At 51.9% G+C, this 22,298-nt stretch overlaps 9 protein-coding genes across 9 annotated transcripts; 5 read left to right on the top strand and 4 right to left on the bottom strand.

The window, feature by feature from the left end:
• Positions 1–358: 358 nt before the first annotated feature.
• Positions 359–2,569, top strand: BDW47DRAFT_132571 (uncharacterized protein; the record flags this gene model as incomplete). Its single annotated transcript, XM_024817594.1, has 4 exons — positions 359–1,059; positions 1,119–1,359; positions 1,408–1,752; positions 1,823–2,569. 4 exons carry the CDS (start codon positions 359–361, stop codon positions 2,567–2,569), a joined length of 2,034 nt encoding a protein of 677 aa, XP_024670777.1.
• A 355-nt stretch (positions 2,570–2,924) lies between these two features.
• Positions 2,925–4,473, bottom strand: BDW47DRAFT_126908 (MFS transporter; the record flags this gene model as incomplete). The annotated part of the gene is made up of 2 exons (XM_024816637.1): positions 2,925–3,880; positions 3,930–4,473. 2 exons carry the CDS (start codon positions 4,471–4,473, stop codon positions 2,925–2,927), a joined length of 1,500 nt encoding a protein of 499 aa, XP_024670778.1.
• Positions 4,474–5,258: 785 nt separating this feature from the next.
• BDW47DRAFT_126909 (MBL fold metallo-hydrolase) lies at positions 5,259–7,546 on the top strand (the record flags this gene model as incomplete). The annotated part of the gene is made up of 4 exons (XM_024816638.1): positions 5,259–5,589; positions 5,634–5,897; positions 5,956–6,535; positions 7,411–7,546. 4 exons carry the CDS (start codon positions 5,259–5,261, stop codon positions 7,544–7,546), a joined length of 1,311 nt encoding a protein of 436 aa, XP_024670779.1.
• An 8-nt stretch (positions 7,547–7,554) lies between these two features.
• Positions 7,555–9,431, top strand: BDW47DRAFT_132573 (putative MFS transporter; the record flags this gene model as incomplete). Its single annotated transcript, XM_024817595.1, has 7 exons — positions 7,555–7,889; positions 7,935–8,033; positions 8,080–8,281; positions 8,327–8,642; positions 8,691–9,121; positions 9,185–9,323; positions 9,387–9,431. Exons 1-7 carry the CDS (start codon positions 7,604–7,606, stop codon positions 9,429–9,431), a joined length of 1,518 nt encoding a protein of 505 aa, XP_024670780.1. The 5' UTR covers positions 7,555–7,603.
• Positions 9,432–9,629: 198 nt separating this feature from the next.
• Positions 9,630–11,657, bottom strand: has1 (ATP-dependent RNA helicase HAS1; the record flags this gene model as incomplete). Its single annotated transcript, XM_024813147.1, has 4 exons — positions 10,774–11,657; positions 10,178–10,708; positions 10,033–10,125; positions 9,630–9,976 (listed from the first exon to the last, which is right to left on the bottom strand). Coding segments are annotated over exons 1-4 (1,724 nt in total), but the record flags the coding sequence as incomplete, so codon positions are not given.
• A 405-nt stretch (positions 11,658–12,062) lies between these two features.
• BDW47DRAFT_132576 (MFS general substrate transporter) lies at positions 12,063–13,926 on the bottom strand (the record flags this gene model as incomplete). The annotated part of the gene is made up of 2 exons (XM_024817596.1): positions 12,488–13,926; positions 12,063–12,438 (listed from the first exon to the last, which is right to left on the bottom strand). The coding sequence occupies exons 1-2, from the start codon at positions 13,696–13,698 to the stop codon at positions 12,063–12,065; spliced, it is 1,587 nt and encodes a 528-aa protein (XP_024670782.1). The 5' UTR covers positions 13,699–13,926.
• A 2,198-nt stretch (positions 13,927–16,124) lies between these two features.
• Positions 16,125–16,963, bottom strand: BDW47DRAFT_118482 (uncharacterized protein; the record flags this gene model as incomplete). Its single annotated transcript, XM_024815214.1, has 2 exons — positions 16,125–16,666; positions 16,780–16,963. The coding sequence occupies 2 exons, from the start codon at positions 16,961–16,963 to the stop codon at positions 16,125–16,127; spliced, it is 726 nt and encodes a 241-aa protein (XP_024670783.1).
• A 563-nt stretch (positions 16,964–17,526) lies between these two features.
• Positions 17,527–20,127, top strand: BDW47DRAFT_118483 (uncharacterized protein; the record flags this gene model as incomplete). The annotated part of the gene is made up of 2 exons (XM_024815215.1): positions 17,527–18,393; positions 18,469–20,127. The coding sequence occupies 2 exons, from the start codon at positions 17,527–17,529 to the stop codon at positions 20,125–20,127; spliced, it is 2,526 nt and encodes an 841-aa protein (XP_024670784.1).
• A 660-nt stretch (positions 20,128–20,787) lies between these two features.
• On the top strand, positions 20,788–21,715 carry BDW47DRAFT_118484 (uncharacterized protein; the record flags this gene model as incomplete). The annotated part of the gene is made up of 2 exons (XM_024815216.1): positions 20,788–21,048; positions 21,104–21,715. The coding sequence occupies 2 exons, from the start codon at positions 20,788–20,790 to the stop codon at positions 21,713–21,715; spliced, it is 873 nt and encodes a 290-aa protein (XP_024670785.1).
• Positions 21,716–22,298: the final 583 nt, after the last annotated feature.

Genomic DNA, 22,298 nt, shown 5'->3' on the forward strand with positions numbered 1-22,298 from the left:
TTTAGATATCACTGCTCACCATCACTAGATTTCAAGTGTGGGTCTCTTTGTAGTACTGGAATCAAGTGAAAAGGGGACCATGAAGCTATTCACCCATCCATGATCAAGACCCTCGCAGTTCATAGCCAAGATGCAGTGATATCAACAGATCGGAGAAGTTATTTCATATACTATACATGTCTTCACTTGAATAGCTTCACTCACCATCTGTCTATCATTCTCACACATTTCTAATCAGAACTGCTCATCTCCTGTCTATAAATACCCCCTTCTACCCCTTTGGATGTTGTTCGTTCTCTAATCCTCCTCCCATCCTCCCTCACCCTCTCTGAACACGAACATCCTGCCATCTGCCATCATGGCGCTTCTTCTTCTTTTCTTTCAGCTCCTTCTTGCTTTGTTGGTCTCCTCCCAGCATAACGTGTTGAGAGATGCCACCACTACCTGGGATAAAGCCCCTGGTGCTTCGACTCTCCCCTCTGGAACTGCCTCTAATTGTAACCACTGGTACACCATCAAGAAAGGAGATAACTGCTACACCGTGGAAACCGCCTTTAACATCAAACACGAAGACTTCATCCGCTGGAACGCAGCCGTCTCTGATGATTGTGTCACGAACTTCTGGCTTGGCTATGCGTACTGCGTGGGTGTTGGTCCCCGTGACAAACCTGTTGAACCGACTCCTGCCCCCCCTCCTCCCACCGATGAACCTTCTAAGGATCCCTCTCCTCCTCCCACCGATGCGCCTCCTGAGAAGCCCCCTCCTGAGACAACCGCTCCTCCGGGCACGAATGTCCCTCCTGGAACCGGGACTCCTCCCCCTGACAAACCCCCAGTTACGAGTGGCCCGTCGACCAACGGAAGCTACTCCATCATCAATCCCATAACGACTTGGACGCCACCACCTCGGGCTAACACCACAACGACCGCCCCCTGGCCACCTACGAAGACGCAGCCCGGACAGCCAGCACACTGCAACAATTGGTACGAGGTCAATCCGGGAGATAATTGTGACAGAATTTTGGTTCGTGCTGGCTCATGGGTGAGCTTGGAGATGCTGTAGGTACCTTTCCTAGTCCTGGTCACCCTCATGAGTACTAAACTAATAATGCAAACAGATTGCAGTGGAACCCCTCGCTGAAAGATAACTGCAACAGCCCGTTTATTGGCTGGTGGGTGTGTATCGGGGTCGAGTCGACAGAGACATTCACCTACATATACCCTACGAACAACACGGCGCCGCCTCCCACTAGTTATACGCCGCCGTCGCGGCCACCAATGACCATGACTACTTTTACGCCCTCTCCAACCCAGTCTGGGCTTGCAACCGACTGCCAGGAATTCTACCACGCTACAAAGGTAAGACCTCCGCTGTTGCAATTCCAGATGTACACTAACATAGACTAGGGAGACACATGCTCGGAGATCCTCGATCTCTATGAGGGAATAGTCGACAACAAAAGATTCCACGAGATCAACCCAGCTCTTGGACCAGCGCCAGAATGCACCGGTCTCAAACCCGACTACTATTACTGTGTCATGGCCTATCCGGATGACAATCCCCCAATGCCCCCGACAGTGACCACCGCGCCTATGCCCCCGCCCTCTGACACGGCCAAAAACTGCACAACATGGTACCAAGCCGTCGGCATCCAGACATGCCAAGGCATTATCTCCGATTTCGGGACCTTCACCGAAGAGCAGTTCATCGCGTGGAATCCATCCGTGGCAAGCCGCTGCAACAGTCTCCCGGTTTGTCTCCCCCCCCCCCCCCCCCCCCTTTCCCCCATTTCACCAGACTCAAGTCCTAATTGCCAAATAGGAAGACACCTGGTACTGCGTCGCAGACGCCGACACCCCATTAACTCGCACTGCACCCTACGACCCGGGCCCGACCGCAGGACACCACCAGCCCAACGTGACACAAAGCTGCAACAAATGGTGGTTCGTCGGACTCAGCGATTCATGCAAGGGCATTGCCCTCCGAGCCGGCATCTCCGAGATGGCCTTCTACGAGTGGAACCCGGATGTCTCGTCGGAGCGGTACTGCGACAATCTGATCGCCGGAAGCGAAGTCTGCGTAGGCGTTTCCCCCAACGGAACCATCCCTGTACCATCCTCCAACGGAACCATCCCGGTGCCTACCACACCCGGAAAGAAGCCGACCCTCACGCCGAGCAAGTCCCCCAGCTTTCGCGGGCCAACCAGCGGCTCCTTCAGTGTTCTTCCCACGACTCCGCTCCCCACGGAGCCTGACCATATTATCAGCCTCCCAACGGGCTCCATCACCGAGACAGACGCCATGACCACCGTGTCAGAGGGAGACCCCCGCGGCACCGCCTCCGACACCGATCCCTGGCCGCCTAGCTCGGCGCCATCTACCACCCGCCACACCCGCCCTGCGCCTATTCCTACCGGAAAGCGCTGTGTCCCTAAGCACGGCAAGGAGGTAACGGCTAGCGAGGACGCGACTGACTATGGCAAGTCGCCTGTTGGTAGGGAGACGGCTTCGGCTGATGATTGTGTTGAGACTGCTGAGGCTACTGAAAGTGCTACTTTGATGGATTGATCTTTTTTTGTTTTTCTTTTTTACAGATTGATACAGATCGATTGATCATCAATTCTTTTTTGATTTTTTGACAGAATGGAGAAGATGAATGAATTATTGATGATTTTGACAGGATGACACAGATGGATGGATTATCGATGGTTCTTTTCCAGAATGTTACAGATGGAACGAAATATTTGTTATCTTTTTCTACCGAATGGTACCGATGGATCTAGTCAGTTTGTTTACTTAAAGTCAGGAATTAACATTGAATGTGTCGTTCTAACAAAGTATCTATCTCCAAAACTGTAGCCACTGAACACCCAACACAACATAACGTAACACAAGTAAACACCCTAATAGTGAATTGATAAACCTACCCCGACTTAGTCCCACCCCCCGCAAAGCGACATCTCCTCCTCACCCTCTCCCCAAACGCCCAAAACACAAACGGCAACGGCACGCACGCGAGAGCCAGAAACGCCGGCACAGTCGACGCCCATGTTACACCCAGACGGGCATACATAACAGGCGTAAAGAGGGGGAACACGGCGCCGAATAGTGAACGCAGGAGAGCGTTGACAGCTATTGCGGAGGCGGCATAGCGCGGCCCGTACGTATCTATCAGGTAGGAGAGGATAGGCATGTAGACTGAGACGATGGCGAAGCCGAAGGGGAGGCCCGCTGCTGCTGTTACCATCGGATTGTTGCTGGTATTGTTTGCTGTGAAGGCGAACCAGAAGAGGGAGATGGGGAGGAGGATGCAGCCTGGGAAGGAGGGGGGGAGGCGGGATTCTGGGGGGAGTGGGGTAGTGGAGGAGAGGGATTTGCGACGGTAGGAGAAGAAGGTTGGGATGGTAACGACTATGGAGACGATGTTTCCTATCAGGATTGCTAGGAAAGGGAGGGAGTTCGAGTGGAAGACGATTGGGAAGGCTGCGAAGAAGAGGTAGAGGATGCCGTATATTATGGCCGAGTAGAGGGAGAGGAAGAGGACGATGGGTTCGTGGATGAGGAGGGAGAAGGGACGGGCGAGGGCTGTTTGAAGCTTGCTTTTCAGGGACAGAGTATTGGTATTGTTATTTGTGGAAGAGAGAGTGATGTATTGTCGTCCTGTTAGGGCGGAAAGACGCGCTGCGCGGGCGTGGAGGAGAACAGGGCCGTATGTCTCAGGGAGACAAATGATATCCGTGAGCAGGAGGATCCCCGCGGCGATGGCCAGGAGACCTTGGTCCCATCGCCAGCCGGCAGCTGAGGCCAGATAGCTGCCAATGATAGGGCCCAGAGCAGGGCCGATGAAGGCGGCGACAGCGTAGATGTTGCTTCCGAGGCCTGATGGATCAGCCTTTTACCATATAGTTTATAAAGTATGTAGACATACCCCGAACAATAGGCGGGAAGGTATCGGCAATGATACTCCCCGAGACAGCCATAGGTGACGATCCGAGGCTACCCGCAAAGAAGCGCAGAATGACGAGCGTCTGGATGTTCTTCGCGCCAACTGAGCCAGCCGCGAATATTGTCAAACCAAGCGCACTGAGTATAGAGATAGGTCGACGTCCGTAGACCTCCGACAGCGGCGCCCACACCATCGGCCCGAGGGCGAACCCAAGCACCCACATCGAGATACCGAGCAGCGCGACCTCCTGGCTGGTGTGGAATTCCTCGCGGATCTGCTCCATGCCGCCGGAGTAGGTCGACGACCCCAGCGCTACAGTCAGCGTGGCGATAGATGCCAGGCCGCAGATGGCCCATCGTGATCTGTTCCGGAATTCAAGCGGGTTGCGTGGGTCGTTAGGAATCCAGGAGACCCGATAGGGGTCGTCGTCTGTGCCGGAGCCCGGGTATTGGTGGTGGAGGACATCGTGGGTGACAGTGCCTTGGTCGAAGACCATGCGCCAGAGGGGGATAGTGGTCGGGGCCATGGAGTTGTTCCATTATGGTCAGAAATGGGAGGGACCCAATGGGGTGGCTACTGGGCCCAGCTGCATTTAAACAATTCGGATATTGAATACGGCCAGCTGCAGTGTTTGTTCTGGTGGAACCAGTACATGTGTTGCGGACCCCTTGCGCTGGGATCAGACATTCAGGCACGCTGTGTGACCTCCTTGCGTGGATCGGCGGGCTTGCCGATAGATCGTTGAGTTGATGCTGTTATCTTCAGCAATCTCGGAGTCTGTCAGGACGGACAAGCATTGAAGATGGGAGGAATGCATGCGGGTAGTTAGGGCTACGGGCCGGATGTTCCACATTTTGTAGAAAGCCATTGAAGATGCGAACTTCAGAAGGCAATTCATCAAGAAAGGGGTAAATTGTGAAGAAATAGAATTGGATCGTGGGCTAAATAGATCGACAAAAGCTCTTCGATTGTGTGCCAATGGAGTTTCTTTGTTTCTCTAAAGTCGATCCATCTATCAAGTGAGATATGAAGTGACAGGATATCCTTGATTCAGTAGATTATACGGTCGTCCAAAGATAAGCCTTCCAATCTAGAATATAGACCCTAGCAGACAATGCACTTCATGATCTGCAGAGCTGACAAATGCTCGATAATCAAAAAACAATAGAGCGCCATAAATGGATTTATGACAGCCCAACCGAGTTAGACGCGGTCAATCTCAGGCGGGGTGAATGACGTGTCCACCCTTGACTCTCTATACATACAGAAACATGTCAGTACGATAGACTCATCCACCAAATAATAAAGAAAATGCAGAACCTGGACCTGGACCTCCCCCTATCGGACCGCACGGTGCGCGTGCGCCTGGTGGACACCACCACCGTCATGACCGTCGACGCCCTCGCCTTCGTCGACCCCGTGCAAAAACACCACCAGCATCTTAACCTGACCGACGTCGCTTTCCTCATTGAAAATGACACCACCGGCCAGAAAGTCATGTTCGATCTGGGCACGCGCAAAGACTACTGGAATCTGCCCCCAGTTACCTTGCAACGAGGCGCTCGCATTCTGTCAGGGCTTAAGATTGACAAGGATGTGACAGAGGTGTTAGAGGAGAATGGTGTTAAGCTCGACACCATCTGTATGTTATCCGACCTCTGAGTAGGACACTGCTAACTGCCTCAGCATCTATCATCTGGTCGCATTACCACTGGGATCATACCGGCAACCCGGCCCTCTTTCCCCAGTCCACCAGCTTGGTAGTCGGTCCAGGGGTCACGAAGTCCACAGCCTTGCTGCCTGGTTATCCTGAAAATCCGAACTCTGTTCTCTCGGCTGAAGCCTTTGCAGGTCGTGAGGTCGTTGAAGTCGACTTTGGCCCGACAGGACTGGCAATCGGTGGTTACCGAGCGATGGACTTTTTCGGCGACAGCTCATTTTATCTGCTAGGTATGATTCTTACCCAAATGATAATAAGGGAAGACTAAAACTAAGACTCAAAGTCTAGACACGCCCGGCCACTGCCTAGGCCACATGTGCGCCCTAGCACGCACCACAAAAGACACCTTTGCCCTCCTAGGAGGCGACATCTGCCACTTCGTGGGGGACTTCAGGCCATCATCAGCAGTGTCGCTCCCAGATCACATCCCAGATGGAGCCCTCGACCACGACCCAGCCTATTTCCCCGCACCATGCCCCTGCAGTCTCTTCACCGACCAGCATCCAATATCCCCGGCGTCAGGGACAGATCCAAAGACGACCCCATTCTACAAGGTATCCAGCCACGCGACAAGCGTGAACACCGACCCATTCACAGCGCAGCAATCCGTGGATAAGCTGCGCGCGTTCGACGCCTCGCCCTCCGTCCTAGTGTGTCTTGCTCATGATCCAGAGTTGTTGCGGTTTCTACCGACGTTCAATGAGATGCCATCGGCGGATATCAATCGTTGGAGGGAGGATGGTGTCAAGGAGAAGGTTCGCTGGGGATGGTTGAATGAGCTTCCCAGGGGTGAAAGGCCGGGGCGACAGGCGTTGGTTGAGGGGCTGTGGCGGGATGGTCGGTTGTGGGAGAATGGCGAGGCTGTATTGTGTGGAGGGGCAAAGGCTTAGGGTTGAGTTGTAGTTGTCAGGTTGTAAATTTGGTGTGTAGTCGTTGATTCCGACATTATCTACTTCTTAGACTAAGAGGTTCAGACAAGAGGCGAATTAGGTGGTGATTGAACATATCCTATGTTATGATTGAATATATCCCGCCTATGTATTTGAGTATCAAATCTACTCACGGATCTGAACATGATATGGTCAACCCAGTGTGAACTGTTTGATATGTATGGAAGTCATAATTTAGTGGAATGGAAATGAAGTTGTTGGCACATATATAGCCAATCTGTGTCCGACATATTTGATCTTGTTCTACTACCATGTAGGGCTATTGTATCAAGTATCCCTACTGATTGACATCGAGACTGCATACTGAAAATCACTCACAACAAATCAAACAAAAACAACAACTGTCTTTAGTATCACAAGATGAGCTGCCAGACAACAATCAGCTAATGCTACAATTCGTGCGTAGTATTGGTAAGGCAAATATGCTGTGTTGCACAACTTGGATAACTTCTATGATAATAGCTTAGTAATATATCAAATGGTTATGCACTTTACTCTAGAACTCAACAACATCCACGCAATTGCATCAACTACTTCGAAGTACTAATGACAAGAAGCTTATGCTAACAAGTGTATTCTGCCAGTATCCCCAAATCTGTCTGAGACAGTAGCCCTACCCCAACGCGACAGCGGTATTCCCCGCCAACACGCAATCGCCGCTTTGATGTCGTGATCACCCACCATATCGCACCTCATTCCACGCCCTGTTTCAGCCAACTGGAAGACACTTCAGGAAGTCTGCACGAGCGATCTCTCGGCTAGCTGCATCCTAGCCTTTCACTAATATGTCCAGGCCTTACTATCTCTACAGGGATCGAATCATGTCGCGAGCTGCCAACTCTGTCGAGCTCAATGCCGCCAAGCTATTCGTCTTCTGCCGCGCGACCCTCCACGTGGAGAGGTCGAGCGAGTCTGAACACGACCTATAAAGATGGATGTCCCCAGGAGGTGAATGTGCCGTGGAGAAAAACTGTTGCGTTTCAGTCATGTCAGGGGATACCAAGGAAAACGACCAAGTCGCCGTGTCGTCCGTGCCGTCCGAGGGGCTATCCGACCGCGACGACAACTATGCTATCTACAAGGAGAGTCATGGGCTAGATTATACGACCGAGGAGGGGAAGAAGGTTCTCAGGAAGATCGACTTTCGACTGGTTCCGTTGCTGTTCGTCATCTACATGCTGCAGTATCTGGACAAGAACAGTATCAACTTTGCATCGGTGTATGGGCTGAAAAAGGGCACGAATCTACACGGACAGGACTACTCATGGCTTGGTATGTTTTCAATCATGGCACAACGCGCAGTCCTAACATTCCTAGGCTCTATCTTCTACATCGGGTATCTGATCGCACAATGGCCGGCGGGGTTTGCGCTGCAGAAACTGCCAATGGGGAAATTCCTTTCCATCACGACTATCAGTACGTCAATCTCTACACTACATTAGCTTGTTACTAATATAATCAGTTTGGGGCGCTTTGCTGATGACCACCCCGGCATGCCACAATTTCGCCGGCATCGCCGCCAACCGCTTTCTACTCGGCTTCGTCGAAGCGGCCGTCAACCCGGGGTTTGTCTTGATGATGGGCATGTGGTACACGACGAGGGAGCAACCCCTCCGCTTGGAAGCATGGTACTGCACGAACGGAATCGCGACGATGTTTGGGGGGTGAGTTGCCTGTCATAAGTTTGTATCCAAATACTGACAGCATAGACTGATCGGCTACGCCGTGGGCCACATCACGACGGGCCTCCCGCGGTGGATGTACGTCTTCCTCATCTTCGGAGCGTTCTCAATAACCACCGGCATCATTGCCCTCCTCCTACTCCCCGATCTACCCTCAACCGCAAAGTTCCTCACCGAGAGGGAGCGCGCCATCGCAGTCGACCGCGTGGCGGTCAACCGCCAGGGCGTCAAAAACCACCACTTCAAATGGTACCAGGTGTGGCAGGCGGCTGAAGACCCCAAGACATGGCTTCTCTTCGTTATGGCCGTCGGAGCGCAAGTTCCCAACTCAGCGCTGACAAGCGTACGCTACAAAACCCCTCCCCATCCATCTCCCCACTAACCGCAACAGTTCGCATCCATCATCGTCGGCTCCTTCGGCTTCGACACCCTCGGCACGCAATACATGCAAATCCCCGGCGGCGCGGTGCAATTCCTCGCGCTAATAATCGGCGGCTTCGTCGCCACAAAGTACGACGGTCGGTTCCACTCGCGCAGCGCATGCATGATCGTCGCCAACACGATCTGCATCCTGGGGTCGGCGCTGCTCGTCGGCCTCCCTAACAGCAACAAATGGGGGCGCTTAGTCGCGCTCTGGCTGTGCTATTTCCAGGGCCTGGGTTTCAGTATGAGCCTGACAATGGTGAGCTCCAACGTCGCGGGTTATACCAAGAAGCAGATTACCGGGGCGGTTTTGTTCACTGGGTACTGCGTGGGGAATATAATTGGGCCGCAGACGTTTAAGGATAGTGAGGCGCCGGGGTATCATAGTGCTTATATTGCGTGAGTATCTTTTTTCTCTCCTCTTGCCTTGTGATATTTTGGAATGGTCTGACAGGAATGCAGTATGCTGGTCGGATACTCCGTCAAACTAGTCTCCATCGTCGCTCTATACCTATACATGTACTTCGAGAACAAGAAGCGCGATCGAGCTGCCATGGAGGGGCTTAATAGTACGGAAGAGGGAATTGAGAATGGAATGCTGGTATGTATCTTATCTGATTGATGGGGTTGATCACTTCTGTACAAAGGATGCTAACTTTGACAGGACCAAACGGAAATTGATAATAAGGGGTTCAGGTACTTTTTATAGAGGGGTATGGTTTGGTTTATTAGCAAAAGTTTAGGGTATAGAATGGCATGACTTCATCAAATCATCAGTATGGTAAGGAATTTGGAACTGCGTGATCCGCACTGTACAAATATTGCTGGCATACCACTGTAGGGTGTAGCGTACAAACCCTTACGCACGAAAGTAAAACACACACACACACACGAGTAGACAATAAACAATTAGTCTATATTCATGCTACCTAATATCAACACATACGATAAAAAGAAAGAGAGATAAAGATATTTTTACCAACGCCTCACTCCTCATAAATGCACTCCACCACGCTAATCATCCCTCTTCCGCTTGAACCGCGGCCCCTGCTTAGCCTGACTACCGTAGTTGCGTCGGCCCATCGTCTTCTCTGACCGCCCGCTGGCGTTGACGGTGATGTCTACGCGGGGGGGCGTGGGGAATCCGAAGCCCTTGGCGACCTTGACGAGGTCGAGCTTGTTGACGTCGAAGATGGAGCGGAGGGAGTGCGAGGCGTAGGCGTGGAGGTAGGCGCGGTAGCCTTCTTTGGCGGACTGATTGCTGTTAGTGGGGATTGATGGATGGATGGTTGGATGGATAGGGGAAATACCTGGTGGAGATAGTAGTTTTGGCCGATCAACTTCTCCAGTTGGGATTGGATGTTGATGATTTTCTTGGCGGGGAACTCGAATTCAACGACGGGCTGTTATCGTTAGTGCGTGTGGGGGTTGTGATAAAAGGGTGGATGGACATACCACTCGCGCTTCCTTCAGCGCCTTGAGGAATCCGACCTCCGACGGCTGCAGGAACATCAGCGTGCGGCCGATCTTGCCCTTGGAGCCACGCGCCGTCCGACCGACACGGTGAATGTAAGATCTGGGATCATCCGGCGGGTCGAACTGCACGATGTAGTCGACGGCAGGAATATCCAAGCCACGCGCGGCGACATCCGTACAGATGAGGATACCCTGGGAGGAGTTGCAGAATTCGAAGAAGGTGTTGGTGCGCTTCTGCTGTTTCATCTTGCCGTGCAGGGCCAGCACGGGCAGGTCGATGTAGTTCAGCAGCTCCGAGTAGTATTTGACCGAGTTACAGCTGGAGAAGAAGACAATGAGCTTCTTCTTGAGGTTCTTCTTCAGGAAGGTGAACAGGAGCAGGAAGCGCTTGTCCGCTTCGCAGAGAATGTAGCCTTGCTCAACGCCTTCCACCGTGCTGTGCTCCTTGCGGTGGTCCACGTTGATGTACAGGGGACCGGGCTTGAGCGAGATGCGCGCAAGATCTTCGACCTGTTATTGTTAGGTCAGCTAGGGGAAAAAAAGACAATAAGATGTAAGAAAAAGGTAAAACCCACCTTAGTAGTCTGGGTGGCAGAAAACAGCAAAGTCTGACGCTCCTCAGACGGCAAAATGCGCACAATCTGTCGCAGTTCCTCCTCGAAACCAACATCCAGACACCGGTCGGCCTCATCCAGCACCAGCGTCTTGCAGTTCTTAAAGATGAACCCCTGCGTGTTCTGCAGATGATCCAGCAAGCGACCGGGCGTCGCGATCAGCAGGTTGACACCCTTGTTCAGCTTCTCCGCTTCCGCGCGGCGGTTGGCGCCCCCAATGACGATACCGTACGTCTGCGAATGGTGCTGGAGGAGCTCACGCGCGACACCGAAAATCTGCAGCGCCAGCTCGCGCGTCGGGGAGATGATGATGACACCCGTGCCGTTGCGGGGCTTGAAACGCAGCGCGCTCAGCATTTCGATCGCGGGAATCAAGAACGCCAGGGTCTTTCCGGAACCGGTCTTCGCGGCACCGAGGATATCGCGACCCGCCATGGTGGGGGGGATCGTGCGCTGTTGGATCTCGGTCATCGTCTCGAATCCCATCTCCGCGATCGCCTTCATCGTCGGCTCGGTCAGGTTCAGCTCTGTGAATTTGACGGGGTTGGCATCGGTCGGGAGGGCGATTCCGTTGGCAGAGGGGAGAGCAGGAGTCGACGTCGACTCCGAGTCGTCCTCGTTGTCGCTGCCCTCCGATTGCTCAGAGGCAGACTCCTGGGGAGCAATCGTAGGCTCATCTTCGGAGACAGCCCGCTCGGTCCTCTGCTTCTTGGTCTTCTTGGTGTCTACCGGGGCTTCGACGTCTTCGACGGGGGCAGGTGCAGACTTCACTTTGTCGGCGGTCTTATGCGACCGCCTGCGCTTCTGATCTTTAGCGGAAGCCATGGTGTTCTGGTGGGATAGAGATGTATGGTGAACCGGCTTGTCTGCGTTGATTTTTTGATCGGCGCAGAAAAAAAAAAGTTGATGGCGGAGAGGAGGATCATTGTTGTTCCGGAGGCGGTCTAGGTGGGTATCCACCAATGGGAGTGAGCTCCATTCTTATGTCAGCTATGCTATGCTGGGCGGTGGGTCTAGCCCCATCGGGGTTTTATCCATTGTTCGCCAGGTATCCAAGGCATCAACATCAACATCAACATCAACATCAACATCATCGCGACTTGGGCGTCAAATTTATTCAGTTTCATCGTCTTTGGGATTTGACGGCATATGCCTTTTATATGTCTATACTGATGTAGACTACACCGTAACAATGGAACACCATCACCTAGACATTATCGCTAAATGCAATCATCAGAATATTGAACAACCTATGCAGTCTGCTTTCCTTTCACTAATGAACCAAATTTCCTCGCCGGCACCCCCAGCTTGAACATATAATCAATCTCAACACTGCTCCGCCCTTTCATCTCCGGAACACCCCACCACGTTCCTGCCAGCGCCAGGAAACAAAGTCCGAAATACACAAAGCCAAGCTTGGCGCGCAGGTCCGCCGCATCGCGATTGTACAGATAGGGTAACACCAGGCTGAACACGATACCGACGACGCTGCGCGTGACGATGGACACACCCAGGCTTTTGGCCCGGAGACGCAAGGACGATACCTCGCTGACGACAGTGTACGAAGCAGGCCATGCGCCAACGCTGCAGACGACGATGATGACCATCAAACTTGCCGCGGTGTACCTGTTGATGTTAGACACGGAAAGTTATACAAGGGAGATAGACAACATACCATGGGACGAAGTTGCCTGACCAGCAACCTACGATTCCAACCACGAGCCACAGCACCGTCGTAATAAAGACGGAGGTGAGAATGAGGGTTCGGCGCCCCACTCGGCTACTCACCCATACGCCGACGGCGTTAGCCACCAACGCAAGGGCAATACCCAGCACCAGCATGATAAGACTCTGATTGGCCTTCATGCCCACCATCTGTAGAAAATAGCTACCATCCGATAGCAAGTTCAGTCCAAAAAGCGTGGGCACCATTGAGGCAAAGATGACGATCAGAGTCCGCCGTCGGTTGCTCTCGCGGAAACAGTCCCCGTAGGAGGACCGTTCTTCCCGATCCTCCTGCGACACATGGTGCTGCAGATCCTTGAAGAGCTGGTCGCAGTCGGCTGATTTCGTGTACAACTTCCGGAGGGAGCACAGCGTGCCGATTAAATCTTGTTGGCGCAAGAGATGCACGGGGCTCTCGGGGATGAGTAGCGCCACGATCATGGGCACAGCGGAAAACGGCCACATCGAATGGAACGCCACGACGTATGCGCTGCGGGACGTTTTCGCGGAGCCCAAGAACACCACCACTGCCCCTATCAATTGTCCGATCAAAGCGAGGGTAGGGATGAGTGCCATGGCTGGCGCGCGCATGGCGGTGGGGACCGCCTCAGACATGTACGTCTGAGCGGTTGTTTGCGCGAGGCCCAGCGCAACTCCTTGAACGATCTCAGCTAGCAGGAACACGCTGCGCCGGGTGTCAATGTTTGCAGAAAGCGGCGAGAGACAAGCGATGGCGACAGCGACCGCAGACAATACGCTGCCAATGGCAAACGGCCATCGGCGACCGAATCGATCCTGCGCCCAGCCAGCTATGAGCGCGCCCGCGATGTTCCCCACGCACGGCAGGGCCGACCAGAGGGACAGCCACATCGACGGGATGATATATCGGTTGTCATAGCGTTCGCCGAAGTCCTTCTGGAACTGGGGCACCGACGGGACGGTGGTGACGATAACGGAGTCGTATCCACCCAGCAAGAACACGGATGCTAACCCCACCGTGGCCCATGCGACTTTAGGATGCTGTCTGATTGTAGGCAGCAGAGCTTGGGGTGTGCTTCTCGAGGAGAGTAAACTGTCTGTTTCAGAGCGGCGGAGCGACGTATTCGATCCGTGGCTGCTATGGTTTGGCCGCTGTCCCGGACTCAAGTGTCGAAACTCCATTGCGCAAAAGTGATATAAGATTTTGCTCCATTTTCAGGATTCGGGGAATCATACCCAAGATAAACCCGTTTGCAGTCTGCCCTACAAGCGGGCGGGAGCAATTATAGAAATGGGGGCCATAGACGGGGCATCCATAGTTGGCGCGTGCGTTGATCGCCAAGCGGCCCTCGGGTATGGCTGTATACTCTGCAGCTAAAACACGCACAGCCCGCTTTTTAATACGATCCCTCGGACTCAGCCTCGTCCTTATAAGCTGGCCGTCTGGCCCGCTCTGCAGGGTGGTTACTTTTCTCTATCTCAGTGGTCAATTCGTAGCTACCCCTGAGGATGTTGAAGAATTAGCTTAGGGGCCGTTTGAAATCACACCACCCGCTGATGATTATAGATTGTCGGGCGAGATAATTGGCCGTTTTCATGTCGTCTCGAGATCAACACTATCTTCCGATGTAACGAAGATGCAACTAAACTGGGAGAGGCATAGTAATGTCTATTTATTCGTCAGTAAGTTGGACTTCAGACTACGTCTTTCGCTAGGATCTAGGATCTCTTGCTAACTATCAGTAGGTTGCACCAACCACTTCCGACCTTTTCCTTGTTTCCATCAGCATATTACAGAACACTGAGAATCTTGCTTACTAGTCTTGAATAGTCCAACAAAACCATTCATCTATCAAGTCAATACTCCTGCAGACAGCCAAACCTCTTATTGACGCTGTTTCTTGAGATAGCAATTGTTGACAGCTGGTCAATTGATTGTTCGGAAATACGAGGTCGACGCAAGTACAATGCATTCATGCGACATATTATGTCAGATGGGATCGTGTCTACGGAGTCCTGATACGAGTAATAAGCACTTGTATCTCGCAGATTCAGACTCTGCTATGGAGTATTTTATTCCTTCCGGGGTTTATCTGCCATTTAGTATACTCCACTAAAAGGTGGAAGGACCGATTAACAAGGTCAAAAGGATGCCAAAATCGATGATCTTGAAGCAACGAAAGAGGATACAAATGTTTGCAAGATTGCAAGAAATTTCAAAACACATGTAGTTTGGGGAAAGCTCTGCAAACTCTGCAAGTCAGCTAAAATGCTGACCGGTTGCAATTCCACCTTAACTATTGCAGTCTCTCTTACTAGAACAAGTCTTTTGCAACCACTTAGATCTGGCAATTCGTTGAAATACGATAGTCTAAGATATATTTTCAGGATTGAACGGCACAATTCAACCCTAGTGCCGTCCAGGATATAGCATCGAAAGGCCCGTCTAGTGTCATGGCTGACTGACTTCGCACACAGATCCTATCATCCCATTTTTGGGGATAATTGACTGCCTCACAGTAGTCACCAAGGTTCTCAAGCATCCTTGGCGAGCGGCAGAGTTTTGGCATTGAAGCCCACGATAATATATCCACTGACATTACGGCACATTTGCGAACAACGCAATTGGCCGAACGGCCTCAAGCCGCGAAATTCGACTAAAATCAACTCCTTTCATGCAAATCGCAATCAAAATTTGAAGTGGAATTTTGTCCCATTCGGGGAATTGATAAGAAATGCTGGAGCGCCGTGAGAACCTTGAGGGTGCCAAGTCTTCCGCTCTGCTTGGCATCAACGGGCTTTTTGCACATCGAAAGCGTTTGAATGATGAGACTGGACGAGGGCTGCAGTATAAAGCTGGTATTGCCCTCTCGTTCAAGATTTCAATGCCAGAATCATAACCCTCGTCTACTTTATCCTCTCCCTCTCGCAAAACAGCACCATGAAATACTCAACTCTCCTCATGATAGGGCTGGCCTCCATCGCCCTGGCTCAAGAAGAGCCCGGACCATCGCCCACTGCCTCTATCGGCTGCGAACCACACGGTGATCACTGGTGTGTTTATTCCAGCTGTACTTCATCATGATGCTAACCCAGCTAGGCACTGCGACGGCCCAGCAGAGACCCCCACCTCCACCGAGGAAGAAGAAAGCAGCAATGTCACTCCCACCGTACCAAGCCCCAGCGAGTCTACTGGCTGTGAATCTCACGGCGATCACTGGCACTGCGACGGGCCCGCGTCGACCGACATAGTCGCTACATCTGGTGGCTCTGCCGATGCCACCGGCTCTGCGTCGCCTACGATGCCTAGTCCAAGCCAATCAGTGGGCTGTAAGCCGCATGGGGATCACTGGCATTGTGATGGGCCGGCTAAGACAGGATCTGCTGGTGATGAGGAGGGGAGTGCGGCGGCAAACGGGGTTAGTATTTCTGCTGTTGCTGCGATGGCGATTGGTGTTGCTGCCGTATATATTTGATGTCTTTGCTGGACTGATGATGGGATTTGTGGATGGGATATATGCTGCTGTCTTTGATACCATACAGGGATTTATTGATGGTGACTACTTGAAAATCATCTATATAGATTTAAATGTATGTATGACAAAGCCCTAAGCAACATCCAGTCCATGCACGACATACTCCTCCCCACAAACAACAACCGTCTGCCCCTGTTCCCACTCGCTCTGATCCTCAACACCCACCTCCCTCATCGACGGTAGACTCCCACCATCGGGCCCAAAAACATACCTGTCCCGCCACCCAGATGAAACCCCCCACTCCTCCCGCCGAGCACTAACCTCCCCTCCGCGCTGCACATGACGATCTTCACCCCCAACAGTCTGCACCTGTCTCAAAGCAAGGTACACTCCACCGGCCCTCCCCAGAAACGTTCTCACCAGTTCATCTCCTACACTCTTCTTCCTCCCCTCTAATACCCACGACACGCAGTGCCCCTCTCCTTCCGCGCCAACGGGCGGCACCAGCGTACGCCACACCTCCTCGTACGCGCAAACTGGAGCCCCTGGAACATCCGCACGCGGCATCTCTCCAACTTCAAGATCGTCTCCGTTTGGTAGTGTAGAGAACGTCCCACAGTCTGCCGTGGAGAATACACCGTGGGAGTCTAGTGCGTGTGTAAAACGCACTACTTCTGTTGTATGTTAGTGTTCTATGTCTTCTTCAACAATGACCTACTCAGTGTATGTTGACACACACACACACACACACACACACAGATGTTATGTAAAGATAAACACTACTTACTAGAATCATCCTTATCGACCAATCTCTCCCCAGCTATCGCCCAATCTAAACCACCAGTAGCCCTGTCAACGCGCAAGTCAACGTACCACCCATTGACGGAGAGGACAAGGGTGTCAGTTGGTTCGGAGGGCGGGGACGGCGGCCAACTGATGGAGATGCGGATGGATAGATTTGTGTTTGTCATTTGTTCTTCTTTTTCTTATTTCGTCTTCCTGATTTATCTTCTGTGTTTGTTGGGATGTGGACAAACGGGACTGTGGGGTTCCAATGGGAACTTGGCGGTTCCCCGCATGGCTAGTAGGAATGGGAGTACGTCATAGGCTGAGGACTGCATGGCAGCATACCCTATTCAGGTCTATAGCTTTCGAGGGGGCCATGGAGCCATAAGTCTTCTGTAGGGGGTGTAAACTGTTGAGCTGTGAGACATCCAAATGGGCAATGTCAGGTGACTTGCAGTAGTGTTTTTCCCATTCAAAGTTGTTGTTATAACTCTTCATGTGTTTTTGCAATCGTTCGCGACCTTTCCTAGCTTCGACCTCATCAGTATTATCATTGATTTGACCGTCTCCACCGGTCATTCCACAGCAAACGCGTAGTCGGGCGGGACGCGTCTTTGGGGACTATAATTCAACCCCACACCCATTTTCCAACCATCCTCTATTCTGTTACCTTCACCATCTCATACTGCCAAGGCTAGTCTGCTGGACCGGACAGCGGCTATTGTTCCTTTAGCCTTTCATCGCCAATATGCTACCTGACTTCTTGGGGAGTAGTTACGCCCGCTACAAAGCAGATACCAATAAGTTTGCAACGTGGCTACTGGAGACCGCCAGCCAATGTGGCTATCAACCACCCGCCCTCTCTGCTACCTTTCCTACCACGACGAAGTGTAAGGGTAAACGCAACAACAAAAATCATGGCTCAGACGCAAATCCAATCCAATACAGTGCAACGACCAAAGATCTGCAAAAACTCGCCGAGGTGGTTGCCGGTTCTGCTCTCACGGTCCCCCAGTCAGTTCTCGCCATCGCCAGACGTGCCATCAAATTGAGAACAGCGGTCACTTCCTGGTTCTTGGGCCAGGGTGACTCCATGAACAACAGGCGTCATGCTCATTTCATCACGGCGCTGGTGCAAATGTGCGAGACTCTTGAATGGAAGACCAACCAAACTCCGAAGCCAGACGCGAAGCAGCCACCACCGCACTCGGAGGCTCAGAGTGACGATGCCGTTGCCGACAGCTTTCTAAACAAATTTGCTGTTTTAACGGTGGAGGAACCCCAGGATACGGCGCCATCTCAACCGACCCCCGCCGAATCGAAAAAGATCGTCAAGGTGACCGTTGTGGAGGAGGACGAGAATGAGGCGGAAGACGCACATCTTGGTCCGTTGTTCTTCAAGACCCTCTGCTTACTTCAAGACTTGAGCAGTATCCGAAAATTCCTTTCCATCACCTGGTCGGAGTATCGAGACAAGAAGATTGACCTCATGAACGCCGCCGTCGTGACTGACAGTGCTTTGCAACTTGCCCAGCAACTTGTGCAGGAGGTGGAGGCGGAGTGGTGCAATTCCCTTTCGGGGCTTTTGGAGGGAAAGGATAATGTGCAGAACGTTGTCTACAATATCGCTGTTTGGAACCGTGACATTTCTCCGGCTCCATCCATCGAGATTGGCCTGCCATACAACAAGAACATGGCCGATATAGCCGACTGGTGCTATATACCAACTAAGATCCTGCTTGATTCCTTCGCAGACGTCCTTCAGGACAATCATTTGCCAGTCTTCAAAAAAGGCTACTTCGGCACCTATAATCCGAAAGCGAACAGAGAGCGGATGTCGCTAGGTCAGAAATTCAACGAAGACAAAATCATCCTTCTTTCGATTTTGCCCGAGTTTTGCATGCTGGATACATTCAAACTCCAGATGCCTGCTGAGGACGCGATCACTCGAGGCCTTGCCGAGTTTGCCAAGACCAAGAAGGTTACTCTGTGGCTTTGCTTCGTCTCCCAGATCTTTCTCGACGTTCATCACAGCATGCGACACAGCAACTTGGGTGCATTTGGAGACCTCCGAATGTCTGGGCTTCGCATCCAGAAGACTATCGATGACTATCTACAACTGTCGAAAACACACCCCCAGCCCAAATTTTGGCCAAAGGAGGGTGACGAGGAGATCCGAAATATAAGGTCAACCATCCAATCATGGATTATACAAGATCTGTTCACTGATCTTCGAGTCCGGTCTCAACTCGCCCGCGTTGGCCCCCCGCCGGAGAAGCATGCACTCTTCTCGCAGCATGCTATCCTCTGCGGCTTGATCCTGTTCAATCTCAATACTCGAATGCAATCCGTTGGCCAGCAGCTCGTCACCCAATGGTACGACGTCCAACAGCTGGCTTTCTTGCACAACCTCGTCATTAAATCCCCAGCGCACAAAGACCTGAGGTGGCCTGACATGGACACCTTCATCAAGATCCATGGCGAGTCTCATATTTTCATTGGTTCGCGGCCAAAGAACGCCGATGAATCGCTAACCAGGCTTGAGCTGGCCACGGGCATCTCATCCGCTGTCAATTTTGCGCGTGATTCCCGGAGCAAACGATTTGAATTCCATAAGCCCGACGGCAAGAATGCTCGCGTACTCAAGCCCACCACTGCAGTCGCGAACTTGTTTTTCGCACAGTACGTTGGTGATTCTGAGAAAGATGGCGGGATTGCAAACATCGACAGGATCCTGGACGAGCTTGTACGAAAATCAAAGCTCGAGCCGTCCAGTAGGGACCTTGAGCGAGCCAATCCGGAAACCATCATCACCCGAACGTGGTCTAAGACCCACAACATCGACATACTGCACCTTCTCGCCTTCTTGAAGACCAAGCTATTCGAAGAGGAGCCGATCATCCTGTACAACTACTTCGGCATGCACAAACGCTCCGTCGAGTTACTCCGACTAATCCGCGACAAAGAGCACCAGAAGTTCGTCCAATACTTCACGTCGGCATACATGCCCGACGACTCCTTCATATCAAACATCGTCATCCTCATCCATCATGTTGCGCGAGGCTCGGCCCAAAACGCACGTGACATGGGACTTGCATCTACCGGAGTTCAACTGACGAGTCGGATTGTCACGAGCGCTGGCGACGTGATGCGGGAATACTTGAGGAAGAATGGAGACGTGGCATGCAAAGAGCTGAGAGTGTTCTGCAAGAACAAAACCCCGATTCAGGATGATGACGCTTATGATACTAGTCAATCGGACGACCTGGTGGTCTCTTGGCTTAGCCTTGAGGACGTTCTGGGACCCAAGGGTGTGGCCTCGCTCCAAACCGGGATACCGATAAGCTAGGCGTGAGACATGGTGCTGCGTTGATGGTAATAACTGTCTGAATATACGAAAACTTCACTTCATGTGTTCTGTCTTTGGATTTCATAGTCTACTCAACCCAATGCAACGAGGTCGGATCGTCTTGTTTCCGAGTACCATGAGCAATACAGTCATGATCGGACATCGCAGAGCACACTACATACCAGGGTAGCAAGGCTGAGCTTTAGGTATGTTCGGTATTTAAGTCGTGTGCATACCCAAAGGTTTGAAGTCAAAGACCACAACCTACCTAGTATGGAGAACTCGAAGATAAGTAGGAGATTTCATTCTACAGCCCTCGGTTTATCCTCCGAAGTCACTGTAATAGCACAAGTATCCGAAATATTACCTAATATAATGATGTACACTCAAGCAGTATACTTTATAATATTGAGGTAGAAAGAGCACCTATGGTAGCCACGCTTACTTGAGGTATCTATAAGTTGACAACAGCTCCTTCCACTCAAAAAAGACCCGCCCCTTCCAGTCGAGGAAGATGTCTACCTGGGCACTTACCACCTAGATGGTAATCCAGACCCCAGAACAACCCACCACTTCCAACTATCCCCGCCCATATACATACACAACAAAGCAATACTCTTTAATCATCATTTCTTACAAACTTCCGGAATCCATTACGCAATGACTATTAGATTTGTGCCCCAACCCGCGCCGGAGGTAGAGCCTGAAGAGAGCTATTCTCCCAACGTGTTAGAGCACGAAGAGAGCTATTCTCCCGACACGGTAGAGCACGAAGAGAGATATACCCCCGACTTGGTAGAGCATGAAGAGATATATCCCCCGGACGTGCTCCTTATCAGCAAGGATGGTGGATCTCAGGAGGTGCACAGCTCCCTCCTTGCCGAGTACTCTAAATATCTCGGGCGATGTTTCGAATTCCGTGTAAGCACCTCCCCCAGTCACAGCCCACCTCATCGCTAATGCCTCCATCCTGAAGGACGATGGCCCCTGGCGTGTCAAAACCAACTTCAGCCTACGCAGCATCAAGTGCCTGGTCGAATTCCTCTACACGGGACAGGCTCAACTCCCAAGATACCAGCCCCCGGAACCCTTCTTTCCTTACGGCCGTCACTACGGCTCATTATACGATCAAGACCAGCGAAGGGAAGAGCACACATTCAATATATTTAACATACTCGTCGAAGTGCACAACCTCGCGCTCTGCTACCACGTTGAGCGACTCCGGGTGGCGGCGGAAACGCGGATCACCAGAGTCCTGGCAGACTGTACGGGCAAGATGGACTTGTTTCGCGGGGCGGCTTGCATTTTGGAAAACGGGATAGACGAGACGATCAAGGTTCACGCAACGAGCCATGTGATCAATATGCTGCGTTTGTACTCTTCCAACAAACGTTTCCCCCACTTTATGTGGACCCGGGCGTGGTGCACCGCGCTTAAGAGGATGCCGCGGGACGCCGCGCAGGAATATTATAACTTGCTTGCGGGCTATATCCGTCTCAATGATAGTGAGCACGCGCAGGAGGCGATGGAAAGCTTGCCAATGCATTACAATTGGGTGATGTCTTTCAGGAGTCATCAAAGTGTGTGAGTTGTCTTTATGGTGCTGAAAGGCTTTTGCCAGTGGATGGTATCACTAGGGTGTATATGTATTATTCTTGTGATTTGTATTCTTGAATTGATCCATCAAATCGACCATTTCGTCTTAACCGCTGCGCCAAAACCTTGACCAACGTTTGGCATAGAATTTAACCTGACTGACATCCCAACACTGTACAATGGCGACCCTGGCCGTAAGACCGTGGGACAAAGTGTTTTTGAACAAGTAACACGTATATTCAACTGTGAAAACTGTGGGACAGCACTTGAAACGGTTAAAATTATGAAGATATTGATGGCTCTGAAGTTACGAAGAAGGTTGCAAAAGACTGCAAGTTTAAAGTAAATATTTGGTATGGGAAAAGGGCTCTGCAAATCAGCTGATATATATCAACACCACGAGAAAAATCCACCAGACTGCAGGTCCGTTGACCGAAGTAGCATAAAACCCGTGCTAACGTCAGGAAATGATAGAATCATCTCCCCACTGCATGTCCTTCAACTCATACATCGACTGGTGGTCGCTTCACGCCACGACAGCCGGCCTGCAGCGGGCGGTCGCATTCCCGGACGAG

This window comes from Aspergillus candidus (genome assembly GCF_002847045.1).
Source record: "Aspergillus candidus strain CBS 102.13 unplaced genomic scaffold BDW47scaffold_32, whole genome shotgun sequence".
In the NCBI taxonomy this organism is placed as follows: domain Eukaryota; kingdom Fungi; phylum Ascomycota; class Eurotiomycetes; order Eurotiales; family Aspergillaceae; genus Aspergillus; species Aspergillus candidus.